Genomic DNA, 20,567 nt, shown 5'->3' on the forward strand with positions numbered 1-20,567 from the left:
AATGTCCGACCGTGTGTACAAGGGCTAACAGAAATAGTCACAATTGTGTCTACAAGGGCCCCCAAAAAAGTTCCAGAGAGCCACTTGCAGCCCCAGGGCCACAGCTTGGGCACCATGGGCTTAGGAGGTGAGAATGCTATAGGACAGTGATGGCGAACCTTGGCACTCCAGATGTTTTGGAACTACATTTCCCATGATGCTCATGCACTCTGCAGTGTAGTGGAGCATCATGGGAAATGTAGTTCCAAAACATCTGGGGTGCCAAGGTTCGCCATCACTGCTATAGGAGATCTGTTAATGAGGCAGCCATATTCAGAAGATAAATCCATTCCACTGTTATGGCCCATGACCATGCTATGGACGCACACTTATTTTCATATATTTAGGAAGCAGTTACTGAGCTTTAAACAAGCCCCTCTTTAGCTACAGCAGCAATGAGATTGTCTTCTCAGCAGCTCAGCTCCCCATGCACCTTACCACTTTCCTGACCCGTTACCAAATGTGCAGTAGCTGGTGTTAAATCTTGCTCCATGTCTCCAGTGCAATTGGAATGTAGAATTTCCCCTGTCGGAGCAGAGAGCACCTTTTAAGCGAGACACCAAGGTGTCTCGGGGGGTCGTTCGCACAGACACTTCAAAGTGTGTTTGTCATGTGGAGCCTCTACATGTGTTCACCATGTGCTTGGGGACCACACTGAGGTTCTGTACCAGCAGTTTAAACTTCATCTGTGAGACACGCCAGCAAGTTAATTACCGTCTAGAATTGTTTATGTAAAATCACTTGTGACCAACTACAAAAAAAACTCCGCTGCGACAGCGGGCAGACAGACGCGAGCTCTTATTTATTAAGACAGCAGTGCCGAACACACAAATCCATTGCAGAATTAACCACAAGTCTAAGCTTTGAACATCTCCGCTAGTGTTTGAGAACCACAGGGGCTGAAATAGATGTCAAGTTTAAGTATAAAAATAAATTGGAGCTTGTAATGCTGTTTTTTTTTTTTTTTTTTTTTTTTTTTAAATATGCTTCCATTAAATCGCCTAAATATACAATTAAAATGAGAATTGTTCTACTTGTAGAAGGTTTTGTAGCAGGCATAGATTGACCGTAGACAGGCCGCGGTCACCTGGGAAACGGGAATGACGCATATGGTGTTTAAAGTGTATGTGCGAGCAAAGAAAATATACTATATATTACATACAGTATATTACATACACTTTACTGCGCATTTCCCATGTTCTCTATTTAAAAACTTTGCATATACAGAAAAATATCAGTTGATCCTACTAGAAGTCCAACATGCGCCCTAACTGCCTGTAGAAAGCTGCTTTTCCTGTACTGAAATCATAGGCAGTATTGCCAGCCTCAGGGCTCGTGCAAGGATTCTTGACACCCTAAGCGAAACCTAATTTTGCTGCCCTGGCTCCACCCTCTTTGCCCTGCCCAAGTATACCCCACCTTTTTAATGAAGTGCCTCGCCGGCGCCCATCAATTGCAGCCTCGCCGGCGCCCATCAAATGCAGCCTCGCCCATCAATTGCAACCTCACCGGCGCCCATCAATTGCAGCCTCGCCCATCAATTGAAGCCTCGCCGGCGCCCATCAATTGCAGCCTCGCCGGCACCCATCAATTGCAGCCTCGCCGGCACCCATCAATTGCAGCCTCGCTGGCTGCCCATCAATTGCAGCCTCGCCGGCGCCCATCAAATGCAGCCTCGCCAGGGCCCATCAATGAATGTTTGCTTGCTTCCACTCATTCGGGAGTCGGGACACAGATGCAGTCCTCTGCCGCCACTGTGCCTCTGACACTATGTGTGAGTGGAGTGGCGGCTGCTTGTTGATGCCTAGACTTGGCTGCTTGCTGCAGAGAGTAGGAATGCCAGCGACTGGGTGCCCTAGGCGGCTGACTATTTTGCCTAGTGGTAGCGCCGGCCCTGGCCAGCCTTGCCTGAAGTCTCCCCTGCTGGACTACAGCCCTCTAACAATCCTAATTTCCAGAACTCCTCCACCGGGTCACGTGCTCGCAGCATCGCTGGGGACTCGCGTGCCCGCAATGTCTGCCGTGCACCCGCAATTGCCTGGTAACAGAGCCGGGATGTGGATCTGTGTGTGTAAACTGTGTGATCTGCGTCCTGTCAGGGGAGAGGAGAACTGATCAGATGTTCCTTGTACAGAGGAACACCGATCGGTCCCCTCCCCCCACAGTTAGATTCACTCCCTAGGACACACATTTAACCCCTGCAGTGCCCCCTAGTGTTAACTCCTTCCCTGCCAGTCACATTTATACAGTAATCAGTGCATTTTTTATAGCACCCATCGCTTTATAAATGTGAATGGTCCCAAAATAGTGTCAAAGGTGTCCGATCTGTCCGCCGCAATGTCACAGTCACGATAAAAATCACAGATCGCCGTCATTAGTAGTAAAATAAATAAAAATTACAAATCTATCCCCTATTTTGTAGACACTATAACTTTTGTGCAACCCAATCAATATACGCTTATTTGGGATCCTTTTTTACCAAAAATATGTAGAAGAATACGGCCTAAACTAAGGAAAAAAATAGTTAAAAAAAAAAAGCAAAGGCAATTTATTCTTAAATCACTCTATGCAGTAGTAACCACTTACATACAGGGCATTTTCACCCCCTTCCTGCTGTCACATGTTGAATGACAATTGCGCGGTCATGCGACATTGTACCCAAATTAAAGTTTGATGATTTTTTTTCTCCACAAATAGCGCTTTCTTTTGGTGGTATTTGATCACCCCTGCGTTTTTTCTTTTTTGTGCTATGACCAAAAACGAGCGTCAATTTTGAAAAAGAACACAATATTTATTACTTTTTGCTATAATATATAGCTCTTTTTTTTTTTTTTTTTTTGAAAGGGATATATATTATAGCAAAAAGTAATAAATATTGTGTTCTTTTTCAAAATTGACGCTCGTTTTTGGTCATAGCGCAAAAAAGAAAAAGCGCAGGGGTGATCAAATACCACCAAAAGAAGGCGCCATTTGTGGGGGAAAAAATTATCAAACTTTAATTTGGGTACAACGTCGCATGACCGCGCAATTGTCATTCAACATGTGACAGCAGGAACGGGGTGAAAATGCCCTGTATGGAAGTGGTTACTACTGCATAGAGTGCTTTAAGAATAAATTGGCTTTCCTTTTTTTTTTTTTAAGGTTATTATACGATTAATTAATTAGTCAAAACGATAATCGGTCAACTAATCGATTATGAATTGTGCTGAACTGGGTGCCCCTTAGCTTTCAATCTACCAAGGGCTCAGGGCTACTTGCAATGTTCCTGCTGATGTCTGCAGCCTGGAATCATGCTGCCCTCCTAGAGGCTGCTGTTTTGGCTGAGGTTTGTACTACAGCTGTGCAAGACTTTGTGGCCCAGATCACCCATTTACTTGTTGGCTCTGACCACAGAAGCCGCAAGCACATTGCGCGCCTTCCCCTGCTGATTCTCAATTTGATTTATCCATGGACTTCTGAGACGTCGGTTGCAGAGACTGTAATTCTTAACCGCTCCAGTTTTTGACTGATGAGCTTGCTCTTGAGGAGTTGCAGTCTACTGCCATTTCTTCTCAATGAAAGAAGACCATCTCGGCTCTTGTTAATGTGGTGCACACTACTCTGAATCTAGCGGATCAGCCTATTGCTTCTACCAGTGCTTTTTTCCAGCCTTGGGTCCATTAAAGTTGCAAAGGCTTTGTATCCACTTCTCCACTTTAATTTTCTATAAGGATTGGAAACTCCCGGACAAGCTGTTTGCTCCCTCCCCACCCCCAAGTGCTTATTAGCCTTGTTCTAGTTTTGGGGAGTCCCACCTTTACAAGGCACTTATTATTCCATTGGAAGGCATATCTGTCTTGAAGAACCCAACCGATAAGCAGTTGTGAACTCTCTCTAGAAAATGTTCCTGCTGACGGGCCTGCTGTTCACCCCATCCTGGCTGCGACTTTATTTTGCCAATCTATGGTTGACTGGTCAAAATCCATTAAAAGAGCTGCTGCAGGTTATTATTGAATGCTTGGAACAAATGGCTGTATATTTACATTTCCCTGTGATGGTCTCCTGGAAGATTTCCTGCCTGATCTCTTGCATGCGTCTTCTGTCAGTGCACATGTGTAGTGCATCTCGAAGGTTCAGTGGATGGCTGTAGTATTAGCCACATTAAAAACGTAATGGGAGGAAAGGAATAGATCAGGCTGTAATAATCCTATGGAGCCACTAGAGCAGTGATGGCGAACCTTGGCACCCCAGATGTTTTGGAACTACATTTCCCATGATGCTCAGCTACACTGCAGAGTGCATGAGCATTATGGGGAATGTAGTTCCAAAACATCTGGGGTGCCAAGGTTCGTCATCACTGCACTAGAGCATCCACTGCTTTCCCTAGACCAGTGGTTCTCAACTCCTGTCCTCAGGGCCCACTAACAAACCAGAATTTATGTATTACCTTGGGGAGATGTAGACTAGAATACTGCAATCACTGAGCAGCAAATGATATCACCTGTGATGTATTTTAGTTATCTTGCAAACATGGCCTGTTGGCGGGTCCTGAGGATCATTGTACTTTGAAACCTACCTGTCCAGTTTCTTGTTGAAGCTGGAGGCCAGAAAGTCCACATCTGGCTCCCTCCGCTTGTGACACAGGTTCTGGAACACTTCCGGGTGTGGGTACACTCACCATTGTTAAGGCACTGTTGGCTGAGGAAGTGTGCCAGTTGTCTACACCTGGGATGTACGCAGCCAAGAAGGCTGGAATGTTCTGGCCCAGGAGAGGATCAAATCTACCTTTTTTTTGTCGCAGCAAGACTTCTGGCTTCTCCCTGATGGTTAACTGAAAATCTTGCCTGAACTGACTCCAAATTGGGTGATCTTCCAGCAGAATGGTCCATTGCTGCAGAGATAGCCAAATTAGCTTAAGTTCCACAATGTTGATCAGGAGATGAAACTCCACCAGTGACAAAGTCCCCTAAACCAAATGGGTGCCCGGGGCTCCTCCCCAGTCTGACAGGCTGGCATTTATCATGAGTATCAATTAACCAAAATCATTTTGTTCTGGTATCGTATGAGAAAAATGTTCGTGTTTTATCCCTTCGGATAATTTCGTATGAACGGTCGTGATCGGCTCCCGAAAGCTGTGTACTAATGGTCAGATTATGGCATGATTGCTTCGAAAGCGGTATATATTTCTGCCGATTTTTCTCATCGTGTGTACTAGGCATAACTCTAACTGGACATTACATTTAAGGCAATATACAGTATATTGAATTGAACCTTTATTTCCATTTTTTACAGATCATTATTTGCAACATCATCTACTGACAGAACCAAGGTCTCCTTCTCAAGCGGATTTGGTGGTTGCCAGGTACAGGAGCTCCTAACGACATGATATTCTTTTTAGGCCATTAAGCTAAATAAGGGCAGCATGGTGGGCAGGCCAACTCTTTGTCTGGCCACACACTGGACAGTTTTGTGGCAGTTTGATTGCTTTTAGTCCTCTTTCAACTGAAATAGTTTCCTAGCGTCGTTTGGCCAAATGATGGAAAATTTGGATGAAACGTTTACTATAACCACTTCAGCAGCACCCAATAATATCCATTCCAATCCTAAATTGTATTTTGATTAAAGGAGCCCTGACAGGTTTAAAAAAATAGCTGGGTATACACGTATCAAAGTTCAGCCAATTCAGCAGGTACTAGCCAAATTTTGGTACACGTGTACCCATGGCTGTACAGTATATAGCTAAATGTTTGAGAGCTGGTTCTCAAATTTTCCGACAACAAGACTTGGCGGAAATTCACAATTCCGATGCACAAAAGTCCACGCATGCTCGGAATCGAGCAGAAGAGCCGCATTGGCTATTGAACTTCATTTTTAATCGGCCCGTCGTACGTGTTGTATGTCGCCGCGTTCTTGACGTTCGGAACGGAGGAATGGGCAAAATCCCAGTGGTAAGATGTGGCAAGCTCATAGAGACTAATCCAAAGTGACTTGGAGCTGTGATGGCCACAAAAGGTGGCTTTACAAAGTATTGACTTTAGGGGGGTGAATAGCTATGCACATTCACTTTTTCTGTTATTTTGTCCTATTTGTTGGAATATTTTTTTTTTTATTGTCAAGCAAAGTTGTGGGCATGTTCTGTAAATGAAATGATGCAAATCCTCAAACAATGCAGGTTAATTCCAGGTTGGGAGGCAACAAAACGCGAAAAATGCCGGGGGGGGGTGAATACTTTTGCAAGGCACTGTAGCTGTCCGGTGACACAAAACTAGACTTTAATTTCCACATATACTAATTGATATCTTTGTACATTGACAGGGCAATGCCACGTGTCCCAGGATCACGCACTGCTCCCATCCCGGAGGACCTCCCAGGACCCAGCTCACAAGTGTCTCAGCGAGCACCAGAGAATTACGAAGACGAGTTTGGGATTTCTGATTCCCATCAGCAAGTTCAAAAAGATGCCGGCAAAGTCCCCAAATGGCTTAAACTGCCAGGTATTAGGAGAAGGGCCTCTCCACAACCCTTGCTTCTATCCAAGCTGCACATGAGCTGTGTTCCTCATATTGGGCGTGGGCTGACCACGCTGCCTCGTATGAGCTCCTAACACAAGCATGTGTTCATGACTCCTTCTTTGTGTTTTATTTTAGGAAAGAAATAAGTGGAGTTCTTCTGCTCTTGCAAAGGATTTCTCTCTGACATGAAGAATCACATCTGAAAAACAGCCATTGTGGGGTGCCGATTGATGGAGAGGCCTTGCCAGTCTTCTGCGGATGAGCGCATACAAATGTGATTTACATACTACAAATGTTTACCATTTACTGCTTCAGCTGTGCTGAAGGTGGTGAGCGTACAAAAAGCTGTGCATTATTAAACTAATTAATGATTTACTTGTCTCTTGCTTTTTAGACATATTTTTGCAGTCATCTGATGTTTCTGTTTGCCTCTTTTTTTTTTGTAGTATGTGTAGTATTTTAGTGCTGACAAATTATGCTGTACCTTATAGAGCATACGTAACTAGTTATCTCAGTCCCCTGCACAAAGGAGGCTTACACTATAATATTGCACACACTATGGCCCCCCCCATCCCTTAAAGCGGGAGTTTTGCCGTTTTATTTTTATTTTATTTTTTTAAGTCAGCGGCTACAAATACTGCAGCTGCTGACTTTTAAAATAGTGACACTTACGCGCCCAGCGCGCCCGCGACGTCGGCACCCGAAGCCGATCTCTCGATCGCCTCTCGGGTGCTGCCGTCACCATCTTGGGTATGGGAATCAGGAAGTGGAGCCTTGTGGCTTCACTTCCCGGTTCCCTACTGCGCATGCACGAGTCGCGCTGCGCAATAAGGACGGTCCCCACTGTCTCTGGGATCCGTGTGTTTCCCAGCGGACAGCGGGGGACCCGCAGGAAGTGGCGTTAATATCCGCAGATTCTGCGGATATCTATGCCGGAAGTGGGTGCAAATACCTGTACTGTACAGGTATCTGCACCCCCCCTCCCCCCTGAAAGGTGCCAAATGTGGCGCCGGGGGGGGGGGGGGGGTTCCGATGAGCGGAAGTTCCACTTTAGGGTGGAGCCCTGCTTTAAGCTCGCCATAGACGGTTCGAATCTCCAAAAATAGAAACCAGCCCTAATATATATACATCGACTTAATATAAATATCAACTTATTATAAATAAAGTGCAGCGTGCAAAAGTATAGAAGAAATAGTAAAATACATATTCATATATTGACACATACTATGAAAGTGCAAACAAAGCATTAAAGGAGTTGTAAAGGCAGAAGGTTAATCTTGCACGATCCACATATCGGGAGCTCCAGCAGCCGCCCCCGCACCCCCCTAATACTTACCTGAGCCTCGTCTCTCTGTCCAGCAATGTCCTCTAATGTCTTAGCCAACTGGGACTCTCTTCCTCAATGGCTGAGACATAGAAGCGGCACCATTGGCTCCCATGGCTGTCAATCAAAGTCATTTAACCAATCAGAAAGAGGGAGCAGGGGGGCTCCATGTCTGAATGGACACAGGGAGCTGTGACTCGGCCCGGGTGCCCCAATAGCAATCTGCTGCTCCTGGCCCCTCCCTCCTATCGAGTCCCCCCACAGCAAGCAAAGAGGGATCCGGGCTGCTGTGTGCAAAACCAACTGCAAAGAGGAGGTTAGTATAAAATGTTTGTAAAGTCTTGTTTAAAAAAAAAAAAAAAAAAAAAATCACCTTAAAGGTATATGAAAAACGTGAAAAAGTCCTTCCAATGCAAGTAATAGACATGAAATATCCAATGATGGATTGATGAATTCCACCACCGGACATACACTCAGCATATGCCTCTTACCGAAAATGATGGACCAAAAATGATAATGGTCATAAATGCATGTGATACACCATAGGAAACCAGCATCAGGAGCAGGCCATGACCACTCAATATAGGCTCCAAATATGAGGAATAAAAGAACAAGCCAACATAGAGAAGCACGTTTAAATCTTCCCTCTTTTAATAAATCATTAAAAGTACAAAGTTGTAAGCGTACAAAGCAAACAAAATCTAGCAGACTTTCGAATCGTATGCAAACAAAGCTGCAAGTGTCAGCATAGCGTGAGTGATGTCATCCGTATCAAGGCAACTGACGCGTTTCGTCATCCGTGACGTCCTTATAGGAGCAAGGTGAATGTCCAAACATCATGCACCATTAACTTGTATAGTAACCACAGTCTGCTGGTATTGGCCTCTCAATTAGGGCGAGGTGGATGAATGCAAATAGTTTAAACATAATAAGCCATATGGAGCTCTCAATCAAGGGCTCAAGATGTGGCAGCTCCATCTTGTGGGTGAATATTAAATGACAGCGTGAACCATTATATGTATAAATCCTTAAATACCGAGCCGACAGCCTGTTTACAAAAATTATATACTATTATGTAAGATGGTAGTATACCAAATCCAGATTGGATGTTCGCAACAACAACATTGAAATTCCAAAAATAGGAAAATTTGAATAAAATATTTATTTGTATAATATATTTTTATTAACCACTTCACATCCGGGCTATTGTCAAATGACGTCCGCAGGAGGGATCTCCCATCTTGGGCGGGCATCATATGATGTCCTGGGCTTCCCAGCCGTTTAAGGGGTGCGTGCACGCCCGCCATGTCACTCGGGAGGCGGTGCGCATGCCCGGCGGCCGCGATTGCTGGTAACAGAGCCGGGACGTGCATCTGTGTGTCTAAACACACAGATCCACGTCCTGTCAGGGGAGAGGAGACTGATCGTGTGTTCCCAGTACAGAGGAACACTGATCGGTCTCCTCCCCTTGTGAGTCCACAGCGCTGAAAATTGTCCTGGGCAGGAAGGGGGTGAAAATGCCCTGTATAGAAGTGGTTAAACAAACTGAAAATAAAAAAAATAGAATACGTTAAAGTAACTTTATAATCCACAAACGACTAAAATGATACATAAGGCTTTGAATCTTTTAGCTGGCCGAGTTTCGAACCATGTATGGGGCAGGCTGAATGTAAAATAATTGATCGTGGATGGGTACAACCAGCCTGCTGGATATTACATGCGCTTATTGCTAGTGGCTGGGGGTGAATACACAGAAGCTTCATTGGGAGTTGGGGGCAGAATGTTGTTGCCCCATAACAGGAAGCACCCGAACATGGATGGCAGGATCACCAAGTATTATTTTAACAAAAGGTGAAGATTAAAAATTGCTCTTGAAGTTATATTAACATGTTAAAGCTTATATTTGATCTTGGCAATTGGGTTTATTTATACCTTTAGGCCAGGTTCACATTAGTGCGGGCTGCAGGAAGATGTGTAAACACACACTTTTCAGCACCCGCAGAAAAAAAAACGCGCCCCATTCAAATTTAACGTAGCTGCTGAGAAACGAAATTTGAACCAGGGCTAACCCAGCCTTTCTAGTACATGGACCACGCAGGGCCCACGCCAACAACGTACCCGTGGTTTGTTTGAAAATTCGCACATGGTACAATGAGCCCATGCCAGTTTTTGCTTCGCTTTGTGATACACGAGAGAGCGTAGCTCCTCACGAACTTTAAGGAGCTCCTGATATGTGGATCTTGCGAGATAAGCCTTATGAGAGCATTCTAGGCTACGTACCTTGGTTAAGAGTTCGTCCGTGCAGCCGGAACTTCTCCATTTTTTAAGGCAAGCTCCTATTTTGACCAATGCAACCCGCATAACCCAGACAACCAACGGATTGAGAAGTATTCCCGAAGGGTGGCCAGCAAATCAGAGCAAATCCCCTCCGACCCTCCTCGGACCCAACTGGAGAGTCAGATGGATCAACGCATGCTCCGAAAGAGAAATGCTATCAATACTGGTGGACACTACTCTGGGCAGATCTTTGTGTGATCAGGAGATAATCAAAACGCCTGTACGTGTGGGGGAAAAAAAATGAGTAATCATGTTCTTGAGGGTGCAATAACCACCAGGGATGAATCAAATGAAGTAGGCCTTCAGGCGCCTAAGGGGAAAATAGGGAAGATGAGCCACGTGATACATCCTGTAAAGGGATCCATTGCAAAATTGAGGTCACCCCCAAACAGGAGTCCCTCTACAAACAGGGAGGTGAGCCACGTTCGGAAAGTAAACATTGGTAGAGGTGACCTGCATGTCACACACCTTCCCCTTCAGGAGAAGAAAACAGTCCTGGGCATCTGTCGGCATCGCCTGATAGCCAAAATCGGTTCCTTGGACCTATCAGGATGCTAACCCCCTTAGACTTGGAGATAGGTGAATGGCTGTGGTACGCCATCGGAAAAGCCTTCTAATGCCGTGTACACAAGACCAGACTTTGACGGTCTTCCCGATGGACTTTCGGCGGAGTTCCGACGGACTTTCCGAACGAACGGACTTGGCCACACACAATCACACCAAAGTCCGATGGATTCGAACGTGATGACGTACGACTGGACTAGAATAAGGAAGTTCATAGCCAGTAGCCAATAGCTGCCCTAGCGCCGGTTTTCGTCCGTCGGACTAGCATACAGACGAATGGATTTTTCGACCGGACCCGAGTCCGTCGGAAAGATTTGAAACATGTTTTAAATCTAAAGTCCGTCTGATTTTTAGATGGCAAAGGTCACAATCTAATTGTCCGGCGGATTCGTTCCGTCGCACCTAGTCCGTCAAAGTCCAGTAGTGTGTACGCGGCATTAGTCAATTTAGGGATCTGATCACCCCGGTCGTCCGTTTCCTGTAGGAAAGCAACTTGGGTTTTAAATTTCCTTTTAGATCAGCCAGGAGCTGAAACCGCTTCTCAGGGGCACTTAGAGCTTTCACATTAAGGGAGGCGACCTTGAGGAGACCCATGACGGCCCCGGCCTGTATGAGGTCACACTAAGGTATAGAGTAGACTCCCCCTTAGCCTTTCTGAAACCTTTCCCAGGGGGACCCCTAGAAGAATGTACTTTTATTTATTTATTTTTTTAAGTATGGTAAAGCTTGTTTGAGATTTTAGTGATTTTACAAATACTTTACTCCAATGCTAAATATTCTCTTCTGCATACTCGCCTCTTCCTGCGTCTGGAGCACCTGCGCTTGAAGCTTACAGTGCCATTTGCCTTTTGCTTTGCGTAGTCATATTATTTATGAGCATTGAAAGCTGCGAGAATTATTCCTTAGCGGGAAGACAGCGGGGTGTGAATTTGTGGAAAGCGCTTTGGTGTAGCAATTAGGATCTTCTTTTTCAAGTAATTCCAGAGCCCTCGCTGTAGTCAAAGCACGAGCCTGACATTAAAAGGTTGGTGTGGAGACTTGTCTATAACAGCGGTAACCTTTTCTAAGTGGAAAAAATAACTTTTTAACGACCGAGCATGTGCTTTCGCAAGTTGTTTTCTAACTGCTTTGGATAATGATCCAAAACGATGCCTCCGTCGGCACAACCCAGCCCTGTGCTAACGACGCAGGAGACTACTTAAAACGTCCAAAACGCCTTTGAAGTCAGCCACTTGGCTCTCATCTTTTTTCCACTTCTCCATATTGACTTTGCTAATTACTCATCCTCCGACAACAAGGAACCCAGGCTGAAAAGGTCCTTTTTTTACCTTGAGTTTGTCTGCACTCCCCGTTTCCTCCACCCCTTGCTTTCCTTGGCCCCCGTGCTTTTCCTGGGTTGAAATTGTCCTTTGTTGGCACGGCTTCCTCGGCGAGTTGCATCTGAGCCACACATGAGATGCTGGAGCTGATAAAAGGGGACAATCAATGGCTTTTATTAAGCAGCAGGGAAATAAAAGGACCCGTTTACAGCCAGCCATCTTTCTTTTCTCTTCTTTTCTTAACGCTACAATTTAACACTTTCTGTTAACAGATGAAAATTACCTGCTTCAGAGTGAAACTTTTACTTCTGCACCATATGGATAGAAGGACAAAAAAAAAAAAAAAATACGGAATATGCATCACTTTAACCACTTCCCTACTGGGCACTTTTTACCCCCTTTTCTGCCCAGGCCACTTTTCAGCTTTCAGCGCTGTCACATTTTGAATGACAATTGCGCGGTCATGCAACACTGTACCCAAGTGAAATGTTTATCATTTGTTTTCAAACAAATAGAGCTTTCTTTTGGTGGTATTTAATCACTGCTGGGTTTTTTATTTTTTACTTGGGGGAAAAAAAATAAAAAATTTTGAGAAGAAAGTTTGTCAGTAAATTTTGTAAATAAGTAATTTTTCTCCTTCACTGAGGTACGCTGATGAGGTGGCACTTATGGGTACTGATACGAGCCACTGGGGGGCATTGATGGCCAGCCCTGATGAGCACTGAAAGGCATCACTGACTGGCATCACTAATGGGCACTAACTAGTGCCACTTAGGGGCACTGATGAGCACTGAAAGGCATCACTGACAGGCATCACTAATGGGCACTAATTATGGGCAGTGGGGGGCATTGATGGACAGCTCTGGGCACTGAAAGGCAGCACTAACTGGCTCCCGCAATAGCTCGTGACAAACTGAGATCTGTGTGTGTAAACTCGCAGATCCCGGTTCTCTGAGGGGAGAAGAGACTGATCGTGTGTTCATACAAAGTATGAACAGCGATCTGTCATCTCCCCTAGACAGTACCATCTCCCCCTCTCCCCCTTCAATTAGAACACATATGAGAGAACACAGTTAACCCCTTGATTGCCCCCTAGTGTTAACCCCTTCCCTGCCAATGACATTTTTAGAGGAATTAGTGCATTTTTATAGCACTGATCGCTGTATAAATGCCAGTGGCCCCAAAAGTGTCCGATGTGTCTGCCTTAATGTCGCAGTCCTGATAAAAACGCAGATCGCCGACATTACTAGTAAAAGAAAAAAAAAATGCCATAAATCTATCCCCTGTTTTGCAGATGCTATAAAACTTTTGCGCAAACCAATCAATATTATTACTATTTTTATTATTATTGATTTATATAGCGCCAACAGTTTATGCAGCGCTTTACAATGTATAGGGGGAGACAACACAATTACAGTACAATACAAAAAGGTACAGGAGGGCCTGGCTCATAGAGCTTACATTCTAAAGGGAGGGGGTGTTGGTACAAAAGGTAATAGCTGCAGAGAATGATTTGATGGGGGTGGCTCGGGGACAGTTAAGTGGGTGTAGGATATACGCTTATTGTGATTTTTTTTTATTACCAAAAAATATGTAGAAGAATACATATCGGCCTAAACTGAGGAAAAAAAATGTGCTTTAAAAAAAAAAAAAAAAAAAAAATTGGGGCTCTGTATTACGGCAAAAAGTTTTCTTTTCAAAATTGTCGCTCCTTTTTTGTTTATAGCGCAAAAAATAAAAACCGCAGAGGTGATCAAATATCACCAAAAAAAAAACTATTTGTAGGGAAAAAAAACAGTCAATTTTATTTGGGTGCAATGTCGCACGACCGCGCAATTGTCAGTTAAAGCAACGCAGTGCCGAATCGCTAAAAAAATGGCGCATCCATTCAGTGGCCAAATCTTCTGAAGTGGTTAAGGATGTAATAATGAATACAAAGCTGCATTGAACCGTATGCTTTATATCTGCCTGGTGTTCAGCTTTAACTCAGCTGCCCAATTATTGTTTTCAGATTTTATGGAACTTATTCACTCTTTAGAAAGCAGTCTTGTATTCTTTGCATTGTGTGTTAAATAATAGGCTGCTTGGTGTGACCTCACCATCGGGCCTTGTGAAGGTAGAAAGTAAACGAATGTCCAGCATCCTTGATCTGGTGACAATCAGTGCTCCCCTCCCTGCAAACAGCCTATCAACTGACGGAGCATCAAAGTAACACCTGTCTTTGTCTTCGGTCATAGAATGTTTTCCTTCATGCTTAATGACTTCCAAATGCCTCAAGCAGAGTGGGTGGGGGTGACCGACAAGTTAAATGGAGGGGGGCTCTGGGATTAGCTGTTGGTAAACGATGGCAATGTATTTAGAGAAGGATGGAGTGTAAGGACAACTTGGGGCAATGAGAGCAAACAAAAAAAAAAAAAAAAAAACAACAAAAAAGAAAAAACACATTTTTGGGAGTCTTGTTGGACAGAGAGGAGTCACAGAGTCTGAAGGGCTTGGTCTGTTTTCGGAAGTATTTCTCAAGAAGCTCATGAAAACTCCTTCCCCCCCTTTCCCAATTTGCTCAATAAAGTCCTTTGAAGGGTGGCCAGAATTGAAAAACGACGAGCAATGTGTTCTCGAAGATGAGATAAGGAATTTGCGGTCCGGCTGTACATTCGTCAGCGGGGGAATGAATACATGTGGCAAAATTGTGCCTTTCTATGATCTTGTCAAAGAGTGAGCCATGAGGTCGTGCGCAGAAAATGATCTGTATGCAATCACTAGAAATTAAAGACCGACTCTGGGTTATTTTTTATTCTTTATAAAATCTTCCCCAGGCAGGAGTTTAAATAAAACATCACCTCAAGCTCCAACACTCATTTCTTCTGCAGTGCTTCTTTTCCACCACAAGATGTCCCTAATCTTCTGGGTTGAGCGACGCCCATCGTCCCACTGGGAGTGCAGTGCCTCAGATGCCGCGTACACGCGACCGGACTTTTTCGACGGAATGAATCCGTCGGATATTACGATCATGTATGGGCTCCAGCGGACTTCCCCCCCCCCCCCCCCAAAAGTCCGACAGACCTAGAAATAAAACATGTTTCAAATCTTTCCGACGGACTCGAGTAGGGTCGAAAAATCTTTGCGTCTGTATGCTAGTCCGACGGACGAAAACCGACGTTAGGGCATCTATGAACTTCCTTATTCTACTCTGGTCGTACGTCATCACGTTCGAATCCGTCGGACTTTGGTGTGCTTGTGTGTGGCCAAGTCCGTTCGTTCGGAAAGTCTGTCGGAACTCCGCTGAAAGTCTGGTGGGAAGACCGTTGGACCTAGTCCGTCAAAGTCCGGTCATGTGTACGCGGCGATAGACTCACCAGGGCGGGTCACAAAGTCATCCTACACCAGTGATGGTGAACCTTGGCACCCCAGATGTTTTGGAACTACATTTCCCATGATGCTCAACTACATTGCAGAGTGCATGAGCATCATGGGAATTGCAGTTCCAAAACATCTGGGGTGCCAAGGTTCACCATCACTGCCCTCCACTGTAATATGCATGATTGTGAAACACCCAATACTAGGAGCAGATAGGAAATAGAACCCTGTATACCACATGACCAGCCTGAAGACATCTGAAAAATAGAAAGCATACATAAAGTGAAATACTGCTGCTGGGGACCTTCTGGAATTGGTCTTCAAATGTACACTCCGGTCAAGACTGAAAGTTTGGCCTTGAAACCAGTGGCGGTCCGTCCATTAGGGGCACCCGGGCACTGCCCCCTCTCTCCAGGCCAACCTCTATATGAATAATAGATATATTCATGCATAGCATGAATCTCTCCATGGCCACCACCTATTCATGCGTCTGGCCCCTTTTGGGGCACCAGGCACATGAGTTACAGTGACAGGGTTTTTTTTTTCCGAAGCACCTGATTAGAGCCAGAGTCACTTAAAGGGTTCAAAATAGGGTGGGCTCGGGTCGCCGAGCATGCAAGCGGAGCCCACCCACGTGTGTTACAACGGCAAATGAATATTCGCTGTTGAAACACTGATCCTTAATCCAGCCAGAAGCGGGTGTGAGTGAGACCCGTTTTCCGATTGGCCGAAAAGAGAAGACTTCCGATTGGCTGCCGAGGAGGAGGGAGGAAACGGAAGCCCCTGCCGTGGAGAGCGGGGGAAAGGGAAGCCGCCGGGGATGGAGAGCAGGAGAACGGAAGGCCGCCACCGGTGATGGAGTAAGTGCTACTGACAGGGGTGGGGAGTGGCATACTGTTTGCGCCCCCCCCCAAAAAAAAATTATGCTGACCAGGATCACATCCTGCCTGCTCCGTTATTCAGTTTTACATGCAGACATCGCTGAAGTCCACCCCACTTACTACTACTGGTAATCTGATGGATGGACTCTCTCATTCCAGATAAAAAGTTTTAGTGAACCATGCGTTGAACTTTTTTTTGGGGGGGTCCTGGACAGGTAAAGCTGAACACCGTTGGCTGCGTTTTGTAATTGTGTGTGTGACCTGGACACTCCTACCTGACGCCACAGTCCTGGACCTCCCAGAAGGAATCCCATCACGAGAAGAAGCATGGAGGTTACCACTGAAAATTTCTCCTTTTGAAATCCAACTTTCGTTGCCTTGCTGGAAATCTAACAAGATCTTGTCCCTAGAAGACTCAAGAGATGTAGGAAGGAAGTGAGTAACTGCCCGCAAGATTCTTATCTATACCCAATCTACCATAGTGGGTGGACTGATCCTTTAAAACAGCCTTTCCCAACCCAAAGACGGAACGTGAAGGAAGGAGAGCTGGATCTGTGTGGGGAGCAGCGAGTACAGTCATCAGTGCAGCCTCATCAGCGCACAGCAGAGAAGAAAAATGTCTTGTTTGCAAAATATTATTTAAAATTACAGAAACAAAGAAATTTTCCCCCCAAATTTTTGGTCTTTTTAACGTTTAGCAAAAAAAAAAAAATAAACCCAGTGATGATTAAATACCACCAAAAGAAAGAGTAATTGTCAAAGTGTGACAGCACTGAAATCGGAAAATTGGCCTGGGCAGGAAAGGGGGGGGGGGGGGTGAAAGCGTCCGATACTGTAAGTGGTTAAGTGACGGAGAATTAGGAAAACACCTTAAAAAGGTACAGTGCTTTGAAAAAGTATTCATACCCCTTGAAAATTTTCCCCATTTTGTCAGGTTACAACCAAAAATGTAAATGTATTTTATTGGGATTTTATGTGATGGACCAACACAAAGTGGCACATAATTGTGAAGTGGAAGGAAAATAAATGGTTTTCAATTAAAAAAAAAAATATATATATATATGTGAAAAGTGTGGGGGGCATTTGTATGGCACCCCCCGGAGTCAATACTTAGTAGAACCGCCTTTCTCTGTAATTACAGCTGCAAGTCTTTTTTGGGGATGTCTCTATCAGCTTTGCACATCTAGAGAGGGACGTTTCTGCCCATTCTTCTTTGCAAAATATCTCGAGCTCTGTCAGATTGGATGGAGAGCGTCTGTGAACAGCAATTTTCAAGTCTTGCCACAGATTCTCAATTGGATTTAGGTCTGCACTTTGACTGGGCCATTCTAACACATAAATATGCTTTGATCTAAACCATTCCATTGTAGCTCTGGCTGTATGTTTAGGATCGTTGCCCTGCTGAAAGGTGAACCTGCACCCCGGTCTCAAGTCTTTTTCAGACTTAACAGGTTTTCTTCTAAGATTGTCCTGTATTTGGTGCCATTCATCTTCCCATCACCACTGACCAGCTTCCCTGTCCCTGCTGAAGAAAAGCATCCCCACATCATGATGCTGCCACCACCATGTTTCACGGTGGGGATGGCGTGTTCGGGATGATGTGCAGGGTTTGTTTTCTGCCACACATAGCGTTTTGCTTTTAGATCAAAAAGTTAAAATTTTGATCTCATCTGACCAGAGCACCTTTTTCTACATGTTTGCTGTGTCCCCCACATAGCTTCTCGCAAACTACACATGGGACTTCTTATGGCTTTCTTTCAACAGTGGCTTTCTTCTTGCCACTCCTCCATAAAGGCCAGATTTGTGGAGTGCACGACTAAAGCCGCGTACACACGGGCGGACTGTATGGCCAACTTAGTCCGTCAGACAATCCGACGGACAGTCCGTCCTACTTTCGAATGAACGGACTTGACCACACACGGATGCAAAACAGTCCGTCGAAAGTTTGCGCGATGACGTGTACAGCACGTACGAGGGGACTAGAAATAGGAAGTCCAATACACTGCAATGCAACCTTTCGCCATGTAAATCCTTTCTGAGCATGCGCCATACTTAGTCCGTCGAACTAGCCTACTCACGAGTGGATTGTCCGCTGAAACCAAAGTCTGACGGACAATATTACGGAAATTCCGAAATACTTAGTCCGCCAGACTGCACGCTGAAAAAGTCCGCTGAAGCCCACACACGAGCGGACTGTCCGCTGAAATGTGTTTCGACGGACTAAGTTGGCCAGACAGTCCGCCCGTGTGTACGCGGCTTTAGGCTGGGTTCACACCAATAGCAGGAGATTTTGACCAGCTCTCTATGAAGCCAGTTCACATATCTCTGCATCAGGTCCAGTGCGTCATGTCCGAATTCAGGAACTAATGTTGAACAAATAGTATTTAAAGTGCTGCTTGAATTGTTCGGTCTTCTAAAGATCTGTAATAATTATATATTAAAACACAGCCAGCTGTCTTTGCAGACAATAATTGTGTACCAGTGGATTGGAGAACATTCATATGAAAGCCAAATCATTTCTTTATATATATCGCCATCTACTGGTAAGAAAGCAAAAGATCAATCGCCAGCTTACTGCCTTGTTTGTGTTATATACAGAGATAGCAGTGAGTCTCCCCTTCTCTAATCCCTGATATAGATTGCTTAGGGGGGGGCAGGTACCTGGCAGAATACCATTCTCCAATGTGCACAGACGCCTTTGTATGACTGTTAATAGGCCGGTCTGATGGATGACAGCACACTCTTCTCCAGCCATGTTGATTTTGGCAATGATGAGCTGAAAAAAAAAAAAAAAAAAAAAAAAAAAAAAAAAAAAAAAAGGGCACAGACATGGTAATGGCCTGTTTATTGCTAGTTCCAGGGTGGTGTTTCTGAAGTGTTGGGAAAACTTATGACAAGGTATTAGATGTTGGCCGACAGCTTTCTCAAATTAAGAGCTTCTCGGGCTTGTGGCAGAAAACGCGTTGTAACACCTTTTTTTATTAAAATTCTTCCTTGAAAGACTTTTACATAACCGTCCCGTGAAAGTGGAATGAAAAAAAAAAATAAAAGAATATTTACTGCCCACATCCTGGATAATATAGGAGAGAAGAGTGCTCACAATTTCTTGCATCCGTTCACCTTTACACCGTGAGCATGCTCCATCTCCCCCTCTTCTCTCCTCCTCAGTATGTACTAGACATGTGCACTGATGAAAAATTTGTTCATTTCATTTTTATTTTTTTGTTATGATCACAAATTTATCCGAAGTTACGAATTTTCTGCAATAACAAATGCTGTATGTAAACGAATGGAATGTAAAGAATAATAAACTTTTTTTTATTATTTTTAATTTGATCTGTTCCATTTGTTTAGATGCGGCATTCGTTATTGCGGAAAATTCATAACTTCAGATAAATTCGTATTAGTTACGTTCTCTAACAGCCCAATTTGAAAAGGAAATTCTAATACCTATAAATTTAATAGTTCATTATTATTTAGAATTTTCGTTAATTATTAAAATTATAGGTATTGGAATTTCCTTTGAAATTTGGCCCATTCGTTATGATAGCAATTCGAATATAAGAAAGAAAATCCGAAAATTCTAAACAATGAAAATTCTAAATAATTACTATTAAATTATAAGTATTGGAATTTCCTTTCAAATTTGGCTGTTAGTAAACGTAACAAATACAAATTTATCTGAAGTTACGAATTATTGAATGCCACATCTAAATGAATGGAATGGATTGAATTAATAATATTAAATTTAAAGTTTTTATTAATAATTTGTTACATTCCATTAGTTTAAATACAGCATTCGTTATTTCAGATAAATTCGTATTTGTTACCTTCACTAAACAGCCAAATTTGAAAGGAAATTACAATACCTATGATTTATTAGTTATTATTTCAGATTACTGAAAAATTTGTTGGGTTTTCGTTAATTCTGCTGTTTCCAAATTAACAAATTTGTCGAAATTCATAAAAAAATAAAAAAAAAATAAAAAAGGAATTTGCAATGAAATTAATTGCACATGTCTAGTATTTACTCCTGCCTGGCAGATCTCCTTTGCAGAACAGCGCCTCCTGCTGTCTGTCAGCAGTACTGCACACGGCTAGCTTTATTACATGGCTAAGACCCCATACACACTATTAGATTTTCTTCAGATTTACCAAAACCATATAATGTGAGGTCAAACCTCAGAGTTTAATTTTGTATACAATCAGGCAGACTCTTGCACTACATGGTTTTGGTAACTCCGAAGACAAAAAT

The 20,567-nt window shown here is 43.9% G+C and overlaps 1 protein-coding gene across 1 annotated transcript in view; it reads left to right on the forward strand.

The window, feature by feature from the left end:
- Nucleotides 1–6,903, forward strand: part of ASPSCR1 (ASPSCR1 tether for SLC2A4, UBX domain containing) — an 82,610-nt gene extending 75,707 nt beyond the window's left edge. Inside the window, exons 14-16 of the mRNA XM_077458861.1 lie at nt 5,311–5,380; nt 6,334–6,512; nt 6,666–6,903. Coding sequence (XP_077314987.1) covers nt 5,311–5,380; nt 6,334–6,512; nt 6,666–6,676 — 260 coding nt within the window. The 3' untranslated portion in view covers nt 6,677–6,903. The remainder of the gene's footprint in view (nt 1–5,310; nt 5,381–6,333; nt 6,513–6,665) is intronic.
- The last annotated feature ends 13,664 nt before the right edge of the window (nt 6,904–20,567 follow it).

Source organism: Lithobates pipiens, unplaced genomic scaffold (assembly GCF_037356315.1).
Source record: "Lithobates pipiens isolate NorthernLeopardFrog02 unplaced genomic scaffold, aLitPip1_a1.2 Scaffold_28, whole genome shotgun sequence".
NCBI lineage: Eukaryota > Metazoa > Chordata > Amphibia > Anura > Ranidae > Lithobates > Lithobates pipiens.